Raw genomic sequence first — 18,999 nt, forward strand, 5'->3', positions numbered from 1 at the left:
AACATTTATAGGTCAACCACCTGCAGAAAGGGCATGTAGGTAGATTATTGTTGACTTTATGGTTATGGAAGCTAGCTAATCAGTGAGCATGCTGGGATATAACTTGTTATGCTTGAATAGCTTTAACACCAGGCCTTAAGATTTCTTATGGGGCACAAAGTAACACAGTCATTTCTCATGACTGAAGCCCCTACTGCGAGAGAAACTGTCATGTGGTGGAGAAGGTAGTTTTAAAGTTAAAAAAAAGAAAAGAAAAAAAAAAGAAAGAAAATGGTGGGGAGTGTGGTTACTTATAGCTCAGCTGGTTTATCCATACGATGTATGTGCTAATGCCAGAGCATAAGTTTCAAACAAACCTGAAAAAGGAGTTTCCTATTCTGGATAACTTATAGCTAGGCAATGTACATAGGCTTCATGGCTAAAGCATAAGACAAAACTGGACACATCCTGATTCCCTAGCTGACCCATACTCAAGCCAGCACCCTGTGACACTGTGTGAAAGGGGGAAGCGGTTCCTTTGCAGGGACACTGTAAAATTTGACCAACAGTAAAATCTGGTTCATTAGTCACTGGAATAACTTGACATCTTGATCTTATTAGTAGGTGCACTGAAATCCCACCAGGGTCCTATTGATTTCTTAATGTCATCTGTTAAAATACAGTCATTTCCATGCACATACCAACTGCAATGGAGTGGCACCTGCTAATTAGGTGACCTCTGCCATCCATAGCACTCATCAAGCCAGCTGATCCTCACGAAAAGTGCTGGATACTCTCTTCAGCTTGGAATATTTATAATATTATCACAAAGGAAAAATGTCAAATGCCATTCTTTACCGGGGCTTGCTAGACCTTGCAAAACTCAGCAGGAAATGGTTGAAAATGGAGAACTACTGATAATGAGTCACTCATGAGTAATTAGTTATTACCAAGTCCCTTGGAGTGAAGAATTAACTAGATCCTGCTGCACTTGCAGTGCCTTGAAAATGTAAAAAGGACATGCTTTTATTCTGCATGTACACCACCACAAAAGTTAATGGGTGCTAGTTCCAATCTGGCATTATGAAAATAGCTTGTACTGTCTGTGCTCTTTCAGCCAACATGCAGTTTCCACATTAGAAGTGTCATTCAACCCATCTGCATTTGATGTGCTGTGTGAACATTTATGTGCAAGCTAAAAAAAAAAAAAAAACACCAAAAAACTCACTGTACTTTTTGCACACAGCATGCTCTTCTGATCAAAAGCAGCTTTGTAGAAATGGACTTTTTTTTTTCTTTTTGCATAAAACAAGAGGTAAAAAGTCAACATCCGTAAGCCCTACAGAGGCAACACAAGCTGGTTTCTCTCCTGGTCTCATGCACCATAAACATGATTACCAGCCACCTTCTGACTGCAGACCTTGTTTCGGACAAGATTCTCAGCTTATTTTTCAGATCTCAGGCTCAGCTCACAGTAACGCTAGCAAAAAGAAAAACCATCTCTGGCTTGTAAACCTGAGGGAGTTTGCTGGTCTCAATGGCTCCACTGCAATGTGGAAGGTCATGGCTTTTATTTTCAGAGAAACTTTTCAAACTCTGCCCACAAACAGCGGATAATAAAATGCAGTTTGAAAGAGCTGTTGTTATCTAACACAGACCATCGCAGACCTGGCTCTCTAGGTAGCTATTCATAGCTTGGTGGATAGTTACTCTGCTGGAACATTTTCCACTCTGAGAAGCAATTATGTAAAAAATATGGCACCTCCTTACTCAGCAGATCTATTCCCTGCGTGGATTTAGGAGTCGTGTCTGCTGGTCTAATTGACTAAAAGAAGATGTGCGTCTCCTGGTAACCTTGAACAGGCATACATCCAGGTGAGGAGAAGCTGGACTAATTTCTGCCTAACGCACTAACAAAATTGTTTGCTAGGCTCCCGGCAATCACCCCTGTGTAAGCCCAGTATAACTAAGGGCCAGATGTGGTTGCAAAATCTTTATTATTGGTGACAAGGTGCACGGAGGAAAGAATCCAGGTCAGCTCTTAGAGCCCAGGTTGTGCCAAGCAGACCTAATAGTTACATTAAATTGAAAAATAATATTGTCTTTCCTGCCCCCTTTACCATTTTCCATAGTACATTTGCTTAGGCTACAAATAATGAATTGGGGCAGGGAGAAGATTTTTTGGGTTAGATCAAAGGTACATTAAATACACCAAACAAAAAATGGTTGACTCGGACAAAGCCCACCCGTATCAAAATCCATGATCTCAAGGCACAGGGATTCATGGTTGCACCTTCCGTTAATGCAAACAGATGCCCCATTAACACCTACATAAACATGTCTATGGTCTGCACAGTGGTGAAGTACTTGACAAATATTAATGATATACTCCTTGTACCACCCCCATGCATCAAGAAGACAATACACATTTTAATTTGCGGCCTGATAATTAAAGCCATCACCCAAGCTCCCTTATGCATACTTAGTTTGACAGAGCCATCCATGCCAAGCAGTATGTTGTCACTTTTGATGTCCCGGTGAATGACTTGACTTGAATGCAGGAATTCGAGAGCCTGAAGACACTGTGAGAAAGGCCACAAGACAGTGTTTTAATTTGAATCAAAGCCTGTCAACAACTTAAGAAAATAGCATTAGGAAAAAAAGCAACTGATCAGTCAAGTCTAAAGAGTGTGTTCCAAATGCAGGCTTAAAATTATATAAACCTAGGCAATGTATCTTACCTCCACATCAGATAGGCTTTGCCAATGCTGGTATTTTGAAGGCAGGGTAGATTTGCACCTTATAGGCTAACCAAAGTAGAAATCTATATATTGCAGAAGCTTTAGCCCTTGAAAGCTCAATTTGCTGCTTAGAAAACTTCCACGGGTTGAAGCATGTGCGCATGCGTGCAAATAAGCAAGAGATTACCCGCACACACCCACACTACCCCTATAATCTGTAAATCTACCCTGGGTCCTACTTGACTTCAGACTAACACAGCAAACTATGTGTCACAGCTTCAGACTAACACAGCTAACTAACACAGCTGTCTCTCTGCTGGAAGACAATCCATGTGATTGGAGATCAGGCCAATTAGGGTATAATCAATGAACCTGAATCGTTATGAGAGTTATGGCATTAATGTGCTACCACATGATGCTGGGATTGTTTTGGGGTTTGGTTATTTTTGGCGGGGAGGGGTCAGTTTTGGGGGTGGGGGGTTAGAGGTCTCAAGTGACTGAGACCCACTGACTACCTGGGGAGAGCTGAGATGACCCTGAAAAGAAAAACCACCCCAGAAACTTTCAAATGAATAGCATGCCGGTCTCCAGTTGAGTTGTTTATGGGAAGTAGGTCAGGCTGAATAAGAACAAAGACAACATTGTTCCTGGGTTCCTCTGGCAGGACCCCGTCTTGCTGCAGAAGCCCTAACAAATGGCTCTACAATATCCCAATCAGGACTCATAGTAGAGATGAACCTTTTATTAGACCAAGAAGACTTTTGCAAAACAAAGTCTTTAATTGAAAGCTTTCAGGCACAAACACACTTCATCAGGCATTGGAGAAAGATTGTAAAAATCCTGGGTAAAAATGAAAGTTCACCTTCTAGCCCAGCATTTATACGAAAAAAAAAAATAAAAAAATCCTTCACTAGCAGTGAGCTGCCCCATTAAAACCCAGGTGGTAGCAGAGCTTTCCTGGCTCTTCTCTACCCAGTTCATAGTCTTCAAAGGTGTATGGATGGGAGGAAGATGCTCTAGCTGTTTAAAAGGAAAAGACCTTCTCCCACAAGTGGAGAGAGGGCAATGTGTATTGCGCAGGGGCCAGGTCTGGGTTCTGGCACACCTCCCCGCTCACACGTATGGACTACGCCAGGATGACGGGGTCCACAGCCAACGTGATACCACCCCCAGCAGCACTCTGGAGCCTACAACAAAGCCTTAAGATTTCCATGTTTTAAACAACAGGAATGCCAATCATTCATCAGGGCAAGAGGAAAGCAAAACTGCAGGACTGCACAGAGATTGGAGAGGAAGATCTTTCAGAGGCACATGGGACAACTGGGCACTTATCCCCCGTTAAGAGCCAATGGAGGATGGATGCTTAATTCCCCATTCATGCCTATGAAAAGTTTCTCCTTAGCTCATAATCCTCCTGGATTTACTTGCCTCTCAGAGCAAGTAAATGGAGAGATTTAATACAGCATAAAAGTGAATTATCATGATGCAATGGGGAAACACAATCATTGCAGGTAACTGAGATAACAGTTTGTAAAACCAACAGGTCATCTAGCCTGACCACTTGCATAACAGGCCACAGAACTGGACTAGTAATGATTTTGCCATCACGGCAAAAACTTGTTTGTGCCACAATATTTTTAAGCAAGGGCAAGTGAATGTGCCACCCCACAGACACTAAAAGGCAAGATTATTTTACATAAAGGCTTGTGGATATGCAAAAATCCAAGTAATTGATAGGAGTAAATCCAGAATTGGAGAACATTTGTACCACAGGTTGTGTATATAGTTGCTGGCCTATTCTGCTCTCATTTCACTGTTTTTCTTAAATTAGGTCTGACTATTTTTATGGCAGCTCAGATACAGCCTGTGGAAATATAAAAGATACCCAGTTCAAAGCCACAGTCGTGCTGCTGAGAAAATGGCACTTCATGGGAACCTTTAAATATGTATTTGATACCATTCATTCTCAATTACAGAGCGTTACCTCACCTCTCGGCACACTGCTGCTATTTGTCCTTCATCCATGCAGGTCTCCGTTACAACATCTGTGAGGGAGCCTCCTGCCAAATACTCCATAACTACCCACAGCTCATCTCCTACAAGGTAACTGTAAAAGTCGAAAAAAAAAAGTTTTTCCATAGCTAAAATAAGCTTCGAGAAAAGTTATTTTAAAAGCGTTGGACTCTAGTCACTAATAGCCAATTCAGCTGTGCTTGAGGTCGAAGATACATATGCGGTACTCAAGTGATATGAAGCACATCGTGTGCCTTGGATGGACACACACAGCTAAAAGACAAACCCTATCCCATAGGTTTACAATGTTAGGGTGTGGGTGTACAGTGTGATTATTACTACAGAGTAATTTACCCCAGATTTTAATCCATCATAAGGAGCAGACACACAACCAACATTTCCTAGCTTGCAGTAGACACTGTGGCAGGGGAAGCAGTTTGCAATGAGCAAAGCCAACCTCAGGATGAAGAGAAAACTGAACAGGGATTTCGTAACAGCTTTCAAGTACCTGGGGGGGCTCCCAACCAGGATGGAGCAAAACTGTTCTCAGTGGTGGCAGATGACAGAACAAGGAGCAGTGGTCTCAAGTTGCCACAAGGGATGTTTAGGTTGGATATTAGGAAAAACTCTGTCACCAGGAGAGTAGTAAAGCACTGGAACAGGTTCCCCAGAGAGGCTGGGGAGTCTCCATCCTTGGAGGTTTTTAAAACCAGGCTGGACAAAGCCCTGGCTGGGATGATCTAACTGGGGCTGGTCCTGCTTTGAGCAGGGGGTTGGACTAGATGTGACCTCCTGAGCTCCCTTCCAGCCCTCACTTTCTGATCCTATGACTCCCTGAAATTTTCTGGGGGAGCAGACCCGTGACCAGTTCACCTGTGTCTAGTCACCCCCCATTTTCTGAGAGCTGTGCTTTGCCACTTGCCTCCCCACACAGCATAGTGAACAGACTTCCCCAGCATTACAAACCACAGCGCAACCACACAGACGTTTGTGAGTATCTTGGGCCAGTTCAAAGATCTGGCACCAAGAAGATCTGCTCAGTATAGGGGGAAAAAAGCAATGCCCATTTTTTCCTTGCCCCCACCCCTACCTTTGTATTTTTTTAAGTTATAAGAGGCTGAAAAACTCCTCAGCTATACACATTTTATCAGCACAAGCTTTTGCAGCCAACTGAGCTGGCAAGTGGACAAGGGTCAACAGACAGACAAACAGAAGATCAGAATCAGGTGAAAAGCTGCTGTGCTGGTGCTGACACTGCATTAGTATCATTTGGGGGACTCTCAGACCTCATCAGAAGCATCAATCCTTCTGCATCTTCAAGAGGATAACAGATAGACTCAAAGTCACGAATAAATCTTGGGGACTTGTCAAGGACAGAAAGCAAGGTGAGGGCCTGGGCAGTGATTAGCTAGAAACTTCCTGTAGGCAGGATCAAGATGGGTTAAGGCACAATTTGGGTTTGAGAGAGACAGCAATGACTCGAAGGCTATGTAGGACTGTTTAATGGAGTGGGGTTTTGTTCCAAAGTGGCACAGACCTTGAAACACTTGAATCAAGGGGATTCTCCCTAGTTAAATGAGGACAAATAGGGCCTAATGGCCTAAGCACAGAATCGGGCACCCTAGTGCGATGAGCCTTTTCTGTGTAGCTAGGGTGCACAGGGCTCTCGTGTGCAGATGCACACTCACTTAGGGGTATCTGCAAAGAATATAGCCTGTAGACAGATTCCAGGCGCCCGCTGTTCCTCAGCAGTATATCTCATAGCTATAGGAGCTGAGCTGCCAGTGGCTCTGCACAGCACCGAGGAAGGGACTGTAAGGATGAAACCGTTCGTTAGTTCAGATGCCCTGCTTGCCCCATGAAAGTTGGGTCACGCTCCTCCAAACAGACCCTCAAGGACACTACCTCTCTCACTTACAAGCTGGTGGATCTTGCTCGCTCTCCTCCCAAATAAATGGATACCTCTCCTTTCAGATACACCCCCCACCAGATCAGCGAAGGTGGCTGAGAAGTTGCTTTTCCCTTCCCTGCCATAAGCGCCCTCATAGCCTGGACAGCGAGAGCAAGAACAAGGGTGAAGAATAGAACGGAAAACCCTCGCACAGCCCACGTGCTGTACAGCACAGCTAGCCTTGGCTGGAGGCTGACTTGGTGAGCGGCTGATGCAGGCAGCCAAGAGCCCTGCTGCGAATGTGAAGCTGTGCCAATCAGCAGCCACATGCGCGAGCCAGGGCCTGGCTACCTACATAATTGATAGATCTTACACAAGGGGCATGGATGCAGAATTAATTAGTGCTTCCTGCCAGCTCCAGCGGAGTAAAGGCAAATCAGAGGGAGCAGCCTGGTTCCCCCAGATCACTCCGATCTCTCCGCACAGCGTAAGATAGTGTTAGTCACTCAGCTGTTCACTGCAGACTTTACAGACATACAAAGGCCTTGTGTTTAAGATACAGGGCTGGAGTCAGTGCACCCAAATTCTGTTCCCTGATACCAATTCACCATGTGACCTTGGGCACGTCATTTAAAGTCAGATATGGCAACCCTGATTCATGCTGTAGAGTCCTACTAAAATGGGTCCCAAAATAAGATTCTCTCAGTACAAGTCTGGGTGGGGGAATCAGGCCCAACTCCTCTTTAAGGCATCTTAGGAGTGCTGACGGGCCCAGAAGGTGTTTTAAGATCCTATGTCCTCTTGTCCCCCAAGGGGAAAAAAAGCACTACATCAATACCAATCATCATAAACCTGTGCTTACGGAAGGAAAGTCCTCAATGCTTTATTAGGAAGTGACAGGCCTTCTTGCAGTTATTTTGCACTAACACCTGAAAGTCAAGAATTTGAGTCTTTGTATGACACCCCCACACTTCCAGCTTTCAGTAAGCCAGGGATTTTTCTATTGACAGCTTAATATGCTCCTTAGAAGTTGTCAGATGAAAAGTTAAAAAGATTTCAGCCACAAGTAAGGCAGGTGAAGCTAAAAGAAAATCACACGGATTGGATGTTCCTGCAAAATGAACAGAGAAACAGTTGATGCTGTGAGTTTGTGGGAGCACCCCATAACAATCCCCAGAGAAGCTTTCAACCTAGCAGCGTTACAGTCAGTGGAAACGCCACTGTCGTGATGTGTACAGTGGCTGCATGTCAGGATTATGATTGCTGCCGGGAGGGCTAGAAGCAAGTCTTTTTTAAATGAAAGCTGAAGGTCTGGGAGGGAAGGGTCGTTTAATAGCTAATGTGTATCTGGTGAGACCACCTCACCAGGGGGTTGGCACCAAGCCGGTTTTAACACTCCTTCTCCCTCCCTGCATTTACTGACTTAATATCGGCTCGGAGAAGGGAGAGGTCCTGCTGCCAGTGAAGTGAAGTTAGCGCCTCTCTGAGCTCTAGCTATGCGCAGTCTTTGGGCCGTGCAAGCACCAGGGCTGCCACTGGACCCAGCCCCTAGTGCATGGCTTAGGGGGAATGCATCTCCTTGTAGCTGCTCCCTCCCTTCCCCGCACTTTGCTCACACCTCATCAGGGGCCAAGGGCATGTTTTTTCCCCATAATTGCCAATTATGGTGTTATGAGTCAGGGAAGAAACAAGCCAACTGAGCTCGATTGGAAATAAAAATCAGTGTAAGAAACAGCCAGCAGGACAGTCTACCCTGGGAGCCTGGCAGGGAGATTTCTGCACAACTGGAGCATGCCAGCATCATTCACATCACAGCCCCAACGGAAGAGAGAGCAAAGGCGAATGGCACAGCTCAATTTCCATTTCTCTTCTGGTGGCAGGGAGGAAATTGCTCACAGGGCAGCATTTTAGCAAGGGAAAGGGGCGCAATGTGGAAACCTGCCTGAGTCTTGCTAAAGCATTTGATGCCATCATCTTTAAAGGGAACTTAAAGTGCTAAAGAGGATTTTTTTAAGACTGTCTTTTAGGAAACGGACTCTCACCACTGGCGTGGCAGAATAACTATGAAGTGTATGACTTATCAGCCTGGTTTGAATTCAAGCAAAGTCGCCTTGGAAAGGGATGGTCAGTGGCCCTATAGCCAGATCTGGAATCGGAGCCCACCTGTCCAGGTAGTTGACAATGTTGGGGTTTTTATTTTCCCTCATGACGAGGATTTCATTGATGATCAGCTCTTTCTTGGGCTGCTGCTGCAAATTCATCTGTTTGATTGCAACCTACAATAAGGAGAGGAAACAAATTAAAAAGTAAAGATGTATTAAGTCAACTCAAAACCTGCCAGTTTCTAATCTGGACTTCTTGCATCCTACTTCAGATAAAGTTTAAGGCCAGTTTTACTCTCAAGGGTGACCGAGCAGTTTGGTAGGAGGACAAGTGCTTCCAATAAATTTCAATTTCCAAACCAGGATGGAGCTGCTCTGTACTCAGTGGGGGCAGATGACAGGACAAGGAGCAATGGGCTCCCGTTGCAGCAAGGGAAGTTTAAGTTAGATATTAGGAAGAATTTTCTCAAGAGGAGGGTAGTAAAACACTGGAACCAGTTACCCAGAGAGGTGGTGGACTCTCCATCCTTGGAGGTTTTCAAGACCTGGCTAGACACAGCTTTGGCTGGGATGATTTAGCTGGGGCTGCTCCTGCTTTGAGCAGAGGGTGGGACTGGATGTGACCTCTTGATGTCCCTTCCAGCCCTCATTTTTTTTATGATTCTGTGATTTCCAGATATGTTCAAGTTCAGCCAGCCAAAAACATACTGGCAATACTTTCATACCGGAGGCCTGTGTCATGGTTGGATGGCTTTCCTCCTGAGTACTCTTGGCAAGACAACAAACAGCTGCTCACTACAACACTGACTGATTTGGCCAACAGTGACCCATTCAGGAATGTCACTCGCATCGTTTCATTTTGGATCGGCCTCTTGCTTTGGGTGGAAGCCATGCTTCAAGAAATGTCTGGGTCAAAATCACGCTGCTTGAGGGCTGTTCCCCACAGTAAAATGTTCACAAGGTTATAACCAGAGCTAGGAGATGAAGCAACAACATTCACGTGCAAACTGTGAGGGTGTCCGGACCTGGGAGTTTGATTCAACTCCATCCCTAGCGTTACCTTGGGAGGAGTGGAATTAAACTCTAATTAATTGGCATCCTCTTCCTTTACACAGTCATTCGTTACACAGACCCAGATCCATATGCATACAAACAGAAATCTGGTGTAATGTGCTGTTAATTAAACCCAAGTAATCACAATGCCAGCATATGGAGCCAAATTCCCGTGCTCACAAAGCACAGCCGCTCACTCAGTGAAATCAACAGGACTAACTCAGCACAACAGAATCAATTTGACAGTTGTTACACCCCAACTGCATTTTGTACAATATTTAGGCAAAGATAAAGAGATGGAAGCATAATCATACACCAGAGCTGCGTGCGGGGAAAGCGTGGCCAAGATGTGGGGAAGCCAGCAAGTCAAGTGCACAAAGCAGGCAAGTACCTGTACAGAGGGCACTTCAGTATTACTGTGAAAGGCAATATGTGCAGAGACCCCCAAAACACCAGAGAAAGAGGAGGAGGGACGAGGAGACAGACTGCACTGCTTTGCAGCAGGACTGACAATGCTATCAAGCTGCTGTCAGTAAAACAGCCAGTGGTGACGCACTTTGAATTATGTCAGGAGGATCCTCGCTTCAATCCTCACTGAGCCAGAAATCAAGGAGAAACCCCTAAACTAACCCTTACGGTGCATGAAACCAGAAACTATATTCATGGTGGATTTCTTCCTCACCTTGATGGGAATTTGGCTTATGCCTTCCCACGTGCACGCACATCCCTTCCAAATTAGCAAGAGCTAAACATAAGACAAGAGGGCAAAGCTTATATGGGATACTAATTATTCATAAAGACACAAGAGTCTTTGTAATCTTGTTAACACCCTGGCTTGCCATATATTGTGACAAGACATTGCACAGGGTAGTTATACATTGAATAATAATTTCCCTTAATTAGTTTTAAATCTACTGCCTTTCATTTTCATTGATCTTAAAAATAATAGGGAAGATTTACAGCAGTGACAAAGAGCTACTTGAACTCCGCGTACCATAGAATAGGTTAACAGAGTAGAAAGATAGGGGAGAAGTGTTACTGTAGCCATGAGGATCCAGAAATGTGAGAAGCAATGTGTTTAATTGGACCATCTCTCCCAACTATACAGTTGGCCCAATAAAAAATATCATTAAAAACCCCTTGCTTCTGGCATAAACCAATGAAGGAGATGCAGATTTAAAAATCAAAGACCTGAGCATGCCTAGATTGATGACAACCTGGAGCTGACAGAAGTTATTTAAGTCTGTGGTGTAACAGGGTGTATAATGACTGCAAATATCTATATGGAAATCAAGTATTGAATCCTAAGAGGCAACATAAGGGTTTCATAAAATACACATTATATAATTCTTCAGACTACTGCAATTCTTTACAATTCCTTAGGAAAACAAACTGGCCACTACAGCTCCCCCTTCACACAGAGCTGAAGTTGAGCAGTATTACCACTTTCTCATGTCACCCATTAGCAGTTCCTAATACAGCATCAGCAAAAAAGCCAGAAGTTACGAAGTTTGCTGGTCTATAATTCATGATTTTGTATAAATGCAAAATAGATCCATGTTCTAGGGAGCAGTGATGCTACAAACTTCCAGAAATTATTTTGAATAATGAATATGCAATAAGGACTATTTGTGGAGGTGCAGAAAGGGACATTCCCTACCTATCAGGGCTCTCAATTTAAGGAGAGACAAGCAAGTGGACACAGACTGGGAAGGGGAAGCAGGAGTCCTCTCAGCTTCTGTCATTTAGAGTCAACGTAGGTGATACAGGAGAAGGACAGGATTTGCTCGGAAAGGCTATATGTTAATATCATGACTATATTCACATGTACATGAATGCACTTCCAGCTTCCCAGGGTGCTGAGAAAACCCTCCAGATGAGAAGGATGCTTGGAGCAGACTTTGGACACTCTTAGTTCCTACTGTTCTGTGCTCAGTCTACTAGCCCATGCTGCACAGGACCCCCCAAATAATCATTCTGATTGGAAGCTAAATCATCACGTACCCTTGAAAGAAAGTCCTTATTTTACAGCATTAGATAGATCTTTTAGGGCAGTAGGGATCACAAATTAAGCCTTGCCCTCTCCGAGTGCCACGCCAATCCCCTTCCCCTGCCCATTCTGTTGCTCTGCTTTCTGCTCCCTGCTCCCACGTGCCACAAATGGGCCACCCCTGTTTTAGGGCATGATTCCAAGCAACTGGGTGCAGCGACCTCGTAGCTCTTACCTCCTGTCCCGTAGCTACATCCATTGCAGTATAAACTGTGCCTGAGGCTCTAAGCAAGGATGAAAGGGGTAAGAAGAAAAAAAAAAAGAGAGACATTATTAGAATGAAAGAGTGAAAGTCAGAAACACACACACACACACACACACACACACACTTTTTTGAATCTATAAAACTTTCTAGAATGCATATTTCCTTCCAACTCTGCCACACACATTTCCAAGTATAAATAACAATCTGCAATGCTTACAACAAATCTCAGTGGTTAAAACGATTGCCAGGGAACCAACTACAAACACAACAGTCTCCTGACATGGTTATGGTCTTGGTCTTAGTCTTAACCACGGTCTAATTAATCACACCATATTCTGGGATAGTGGCAGTGACTCCAGTTATGTAACACTGTGAAGAACCTAGTTTGATTCAACCTAAAAGTGGCACAACTGCAGCAGGCCTGGTGTCCAGGCTACCCCAAGATGATAACGATGGCAGGGCAGACCAGATCAAGAGAGATGTGGCCACTGGGGGAGAGAACATGATTCTGAACCCACCGGAGTCGGTGGCAAATCTCCCACTGCCTTTAATAGCTATGGGGAAGGGCTGAGTCCAAATACTTTATATGGAAAGTATGCACTCTGCAGGCTCACCAGAGATGAAATAATTGTTACAGTGGTTTGACAACTGGCCTCAAAAACTAAGTCATTTTTCAGTAAACGAAGGATTCAGATCACCTCTCCAAGAGGCCCTATACACACATACACCCCTGTGAGGGGAATGCAAAACCAGGCCTGAGCATAGAGGGTTAATTCTGAAAGCAAATCTATAATTTGAAAATTGTTTTGTTCAGAGAAAATAAGTGGTTCTTTCTTACACCCTGGTATATTTAGCAACAAGATCATCTAATGATATATATTTTTATATTAAACACAATCATGCAAAGCCCCAGTCATCATGACTCAAGAGTATGCCAGTGGAGGGAAGAGAAGGCGGAAGGAAAACATCACAGTGTTTCCAGAAGACAAACCCAGCTTGGCTTTTCTGCCTTCCTTATGCTGACAGTGCATGAAAAGAGGTGGGATGGGAGGCATACACTAACCCTTGTCCAATCTTTTCAAAGCGCGTGTATTTCTTCTTGGGGTCACCCACGCTCACAATGCTTCCTGAAAACAGGAGAAAACACCAGGTTAAAAACAGTTCTCTTTCCGTATCAATGCAAGAGGCAATGCTACTTACACCCCGGGAGCCCAAGCAAAGACAGAACATTGTACAGACCCGCCCCGCAAGCACACAGACACCCGCAGACTTTCAAGAGGATCCTGCAAAAGTTTAGAAGTATGGCATTCATTGCAGAGCCCAGGCTCAAGAGATCTAGCTCGTTAGGAAGAAAGAGTCTGTAGAGGCAACTTTGCTGGAATACGATGCACAAGCTCTTTTCCTAGACGCACTCCAGTCACATCCTTTTGCTTGCTTGGGGGCTCAGAGGCAACTTGGTCTGGAGCCGATATTTTTGGATACTCTATGATGTGGTGGGTCCAGTTGACCAGATCTGCCTTTTGTAGCCCTTTTGTACCAACACAGTGTCACTATAATCGTCCTAAAAACTGGGCCCCAGGACCCCTGCTAGGGACTTTACAGGAGGGACTTTACCAAAGATGGGGCAGTTAGGTGTTCTCCTAGGGGTACCCACAGATGTAACAAAGATATCTACATTAAATGGCACACATATCAGCTATTATGATGTGACTTATGCATGCTGGCTCCTGTACCTAAACAGGTGCATCAAAATTATTGCAACTTTCAACTTTTCCAATAGCAGTTGCATTTACTGTGAATTAGCTCGCTACTGCAGCTTGCGCATGTAACCCTTACAGCCTGAGAGCTGACACACCCTTTGCCTTTGGAAGTGGTTAAGTGTTATGACTATCCATAGCTGAGGAAGCTCATCTGTTTGAGAAGCGGAGGTTCAAGATGCAGTCGATCATGGCCTGCGCAGCTGCTCTGGGATTGCTGCTTTCCAAGCTTTCACAGCTCGCAGACTTTCAGCAGTGCTGCCAGAGTCTCTTACAGCGATGTCAGCTCATCTCTGCCTGTGTCACAGCTGAGCTGGGGAGGCACATTACCATCTTCCTCCGCACCAGGGAGATTGCTGAGATACAGGGCTGGACTTGTATTTAACAGAGCTGGCGAGGACAGGGGTTGCAATTCCATCTCACAGAGGATTTGGTTTTGTTCCCATTGGGGAGGGATGCCCAAAGTTTCCAACTTCTCCATGAAAGGGGCTGGAGCCCTGGCTCCCAAACAGGCTGTGGCAGACTGCCCTGAAGCTACAGAGCCCGAGGGCCTGGGGTCCCAAGCCCAGGATATCCCATTTGGCCGACAGCAAAGGTGTTAAGCAAGCACGCTGGCAGTCGGCTCTTCGCTGAATCTGACCCACCTCCCTGCCATACTGTGATTAAACAAACAGGTGAATTCCCATTAAAAAAAAAAATCTATGTTATGTTTTTTTCCAAGGGGCTATACAAATGTGGCCTGATGCCTGAATGGGTGCTCCCCCAATCAAGACCGAGAAACAGAGAAGAAACAAAGGCTCATAAAAGTACAAATAACTCCTAGAACAGCGCCTGCGTGATGGACATGGGAACTGGGAACCTAAAGGCGTTTTCTAAGTTGGAGCATGCAGGCTACCTGAGCCATCACCATATGGAGAGATTTCCAAAAGGGCCCCAGGGCTGAGCAGAAATATTAACTAGATACAGATTAGCATATGCAAAGATATTCTGCATATGGTAATTAGGCCCAGGCACCCAATGGCGAGCCATGTTAAACTAAAAAAAAAAAAAGCAAGCTATTTTCAGATGCTGCTGGAAAGTGGCCAAACCCACAGGATCTGGGGCAGACAGAGGTAATGAGGGAGAACGCGGGGAGGGGAGCCCAGCTACACAAACACAGGGACTGACACCACAATTATAGATGTGACGCTTTCCTTCCCAAGATGATGAGCTGCTGAGTGAGCAGCCAAGACCCCTCTTCTCCCCCTCCCTCGGGTCTGCACCAGGGGCTCAGGCTGCAGCAGCACAGCCCCTGTGCAGAATTTGGGCAATGACAGAACCCAGACAGGACCGTCAAAAACCCTGGTTTTAATCTCTGCTTCAATAAAATGGGGCAACTCTTCCCTCCCCCACTGGAGGCTGAGGATTAATTGAGATTTGCAAAAGGGCTCTGTAAGTGAACAGAAGAACTAAGTGCTAAGAGGTTTTTAAACAGACCATTTTCTTTCAATCTCTGTATATTTTTAGTCAGAAGGTCCTGCACTGCACTGGAAGGTCCTACTACCAGGTCAGACCTCAGATGCACAACTCCATTCCCTCAGTCATGGGCAACTGGTGCCTCCTGAGTCAGGGGGGCACTTGCCCCCCCACCTCTCCCCCACAGAGGCCAGTCAGCAACTGGGGGGAGTCCCCCCTGCGGCCAATCGCACTGACATGGAAGTGCCAGCGTAATCAGCCACAGGGGAACCCCACAGTCAGCATGATCGGCTGCAGGGGGACTACAGGGATCACTTGCCCTGGCACCGCCACTCCTGCCTGCCCCACCTGCCCATCACCTATGCAGGGAATGCTGCTGTCAGGGGGTGCACCAGAGCCCTCAGGGGGCACATGTGCACCCCTGTGCTCCCCCTACACATCATGACTGCCCTCAATGGAATTCACCCAGTTACCCCAGGGCTGATTTTAGCCCAACCTAGTGCCACCAACCTCAGAGGTCGTCCTGGGCTGCACCGCGCTCAGGAGTTAACATGTGGCAAAGCTTCAGGCCACAACCAAAGCTTGCAGCTGTGGAGGTGTCGCTGACCAAATGCAGAACACATAGCTACTTAAAACAAAGTGCTGTATTATGTATGCACGTCAGCCATGCAACAGCTGTAGTGCCTTTGCAAGGGTTTCACTCCTATTTCCTTAGATTAGTGAAGTGGTTCTAGACAGATGCTTTTTGGTGCACGACATTCATGTCTTTGCCAACAGCACTTCAAGGCTCAGTCTTATTAACCCTGAGCTGTGCAACATGCCCCTCAACATTAACACAAACTATTCCCTGGAGTTTGGGTTTGCAATGTTAGGCCTGGAAAGGGGCAACTTCTAAATAACGAGATGTCCCCTTGTACCTTAGTCATCTTTGAGCTCTATGTATTTTCCCCAGTTGGGCTGTTAATCCATGTTTCACACGATATTTGTGTTTCACAGACAGATATGCAATTGCTATAAAATAATCAAGAAATCTAATTGATATGGTTTAAAAGCCAGAGAAGGTGAGGTCCTCATCACAGGGTTAGTATCTGTGACATACTCCTTTGTCGAGTTATCACGTTACATTGTACGCAAACTTGTAAATGCTGGCAGAGGTCAGTGTCTTACAGGATAGAAAAGCTGGTAGTTTTCTGGGGGTTTCCTGCTGGTTTCATTGTGCTGTATCTTTAACTAATAAAAGCACCCAGGTTACAACTTAAGTAGTTTTTTAAAAAGCTTATAAGTTTGGAATAAGTCATAACCATTTGGACATAAAGAGACAATGGTCCTAGACATATTCCAAAGCAGCTACTGCAGAGGGGGGCAAAATATGCCTGCGGGGCAGATCTGACCCACCAAGGGATTTCGTCCAGCCCACAGCAGGTCCCTTGGTCCTGCCCAGCCCAGGTGCATGGGGCAACCCGGGCCATGGCGCACAAAACTGGTCCTGCCTCCTCAGGTGCACAGCAGGGCTGGGATGGTGTGGCAGCCAGATTTGCCTCCTGGCAGTCCCCACAGTGGGGCTCTTCCTGACTGCCACCACCACCGCCGAACCCAGCCCCACTGCCAGGGCACTCCAGCCCCACTGCCGGGGCACTCCAGCCCATCTGCTCTGCACCCACCACTGGGCACAGGGCCTGCATGGGCAGGGCACATGGCTGGGTGAATGGGAGGGGGCCACAGGTGGGCAGGGAGCAGCACCCGGGAGCAGGATGGACAGGCAGAAGGGGCTGGGATCTTGGGGCGATGACAGCATGAGGCCGGGGCCCAGGGCAAAGCTGTGATCCGCTCCCTGCGTGCCCCAGATTTAAAATTTGCTGGATTTAAATTTAGTATTTATTTTTTAATTATGCCAATCAGCTTTGCTCACCTCGAGGCTGACACTTTTAAATATACTCAGCCCCAAGTTGAGAAAATAGCAACATCTAGGACAACTTCAACATTCAATATATGTATATATTCAGGGCCTGGTTTCCAAAGTCTGAGCAGCTCTAGGTCCCATGGGAATCACAGGTACTCAGCAAGCCTGAAGATCAGCCTCTCAGCACTTACATTTGCGCCCGAAGACCACAGACAGAACAGTCTCCTAGGGCGACATCTTAAGTAAGAAGTCTCCAAAAGTAACTGTCACAGGATCTCTGCTCATTAAAGCTTTGGGAACAGAAATGACCCTGGACATCCCTGCCCAGAAATGCAACATGGACTTTATAAAAGGCAACGTACTTAATTTTTCCAGGATCTCTTCGTCTGACATTTTTGGTTTTTTCTTCTGTTTCTCTGCGTTCCTCGTCTGCGTGTCAGGCAGGGTCGTGCTGTTTTCAGAGGGCGAGGAGATTGGAGAGGTGGCCACATCTCTGGTGGGTGGCGGAGGAAGGGGCTCTATGACGGAGCGAGTGTATATCTGTTGTGTTGGGAGAAACACACAGACATTTCAATAAAGGAAGGATTAAAAATAAACCCCCACCTCCATACTCTAGCTGCATTTCCTTTGTAGTAGCATGTTGTAAGCAGTGAAAGAAACGTTCCCACATGAAAAAGCCTTAGCAAGTCAAGAGCATTATGTGACAGCATGAAGCAGCTCATTTGGAAGTAAATTATTCCTTCCCCTGAGCAAGCGAATAGGAACTGGATCCCTGAATCACAGTTTGTTCATTGCTCCCAGGAACATGACAGAAGTGGCATAAAGCCCATGGCTTGGGGCAGATTGACCCTCTATCTAGTACAGATGGAGTGAAATGTGTGGGAAGGGAGTTAACATGGTTCACGTGCTTACCGATTTTGTGTGCTCGGGACGTGGAGCTATTACTGGGGGTGGAGCAGCATCATCCTCATCATCTTCATCTTCTGAGACTGGTGGTACCGCAGGGGTCTCGGACACACTCGCCTTCACATTCTGCAATTCGGTTCAAAAACACAACACCAAAGTTGAGCACCAAAGTTGTTTTATCGCTCTTCACTGAAAAGGAATTAAGCTTCTAACATAGAAAACCCTTTAATCACAACAGGAATGGTCTCAAAACACCCAGTCAGGTTAACTGGCTTATGCAATGTAATAAAAGCGGCAGCGGTTTGAGAGCCTGTAAACACATAAACAAGTGGCCTTGGTGAAGTCAGTGTTATAGTCACGTGGGCAAAAAGTTATTCACCTGGACTTTAGCACATCAGGCCCCACAAACCACACACCAGATGCAATTACCACCTGCTGGCTCAAACCTTCTCTATTGAACACCATGTGTACCACTGGCAGTATTATGCATCAGGGCCTCAGTACCAGATATTTCTGTCTAGATATTGCTAGCTGGTGATAGAAACAGCATTACAAAAACAGGGGTCCATTCTTCCTTGGTCCTCAGCCACAACTACAACAAAGGTGTCGTTAAGATCAAGTTGTCATTAGGCCTGTGCAAATTGAGAAGTATTCGATTCGGATTCAGATTCAACTGATTCGCAGGACAGAGATTCGACTCGGAGATTGGTCGCTGTCCTGAATCAATTCGGCAGAATCAGCTTCGGAAGACGCGGCGCTGATTCAGAGAGATTCGGTGATTCGGATCGGCCGGGGAGAGGCAGGCAAAGCCGGGGGCTGCAGGTTCTCCCGCGACTCCTCCAGCTGTGCTGGCCTCTCCCCAGGCGGGGGGAGCTGTGGGAGAACCCCCCATGGCTGCCCTGCCCCGCCTCAACCCCCGCCCAGCCTCAGCCTAGTCCCGGCACTTT

The 18,999-nt window shown here is 46.0% G+C and overlaps 1 protein-coding gene across 1 annotated transcript in view; it reads right to left on the reverse strand.

The window, feature by feature from the left end:
• Positions 1-18,999, reverse strand: part of PAK1 (p21 (RAC1) activated kinase 1) — a 51,705-nt gene that overhangs the window by 15,573 nt on the left and 17,133 nt on the right. Inside the window, exons 5-11 of the mRNA XM_019523765.1 lie at positions 18,059-18,178; positions 17,509-17,686; positions 13,098-13,161; positions 12,005-12,053; positions 8,788-8,900; positions 4,710-4,827; positions 2,311-2,561 (exon numbers count right to left, since the gene is read on the reverse strand). Coding sequence (XP_019379310.1) covers positions 2,311-2,561; positions 4,710-4,827; positions 8,788-8,900; positions 12,005-12,053; positions 13,098-13,161; positions 17,509-17,686; positions 18,059-18,178 — 893 coding nt within the window. The remainder of the gene's footprint in view (positions 1-2,310; positions 2,562-4,709; positions 4,828-8,787; positions 8,901-12,004; positions 12,054-13,097; positions 13,162-17,508; positions 17,687-18,058; positions 18,179-18,999) is intronic.

The sequence above is a fragment of the Gavialis gangeticus genome, unplaced genomic scaffold (genome assembly GCF_001723915.1).
Source record: "Gavialis gangeticus isolate Ggan-Ray unplaced genomic scaffold, GavGan_comp1, whole genome shotgun sequence".
NCBI classification, from domain to species: Eukaryota; Metazoa; Chordata; order Crocodylia; family Gavialidae; genus Gavialis; species Gavialis gangeticus.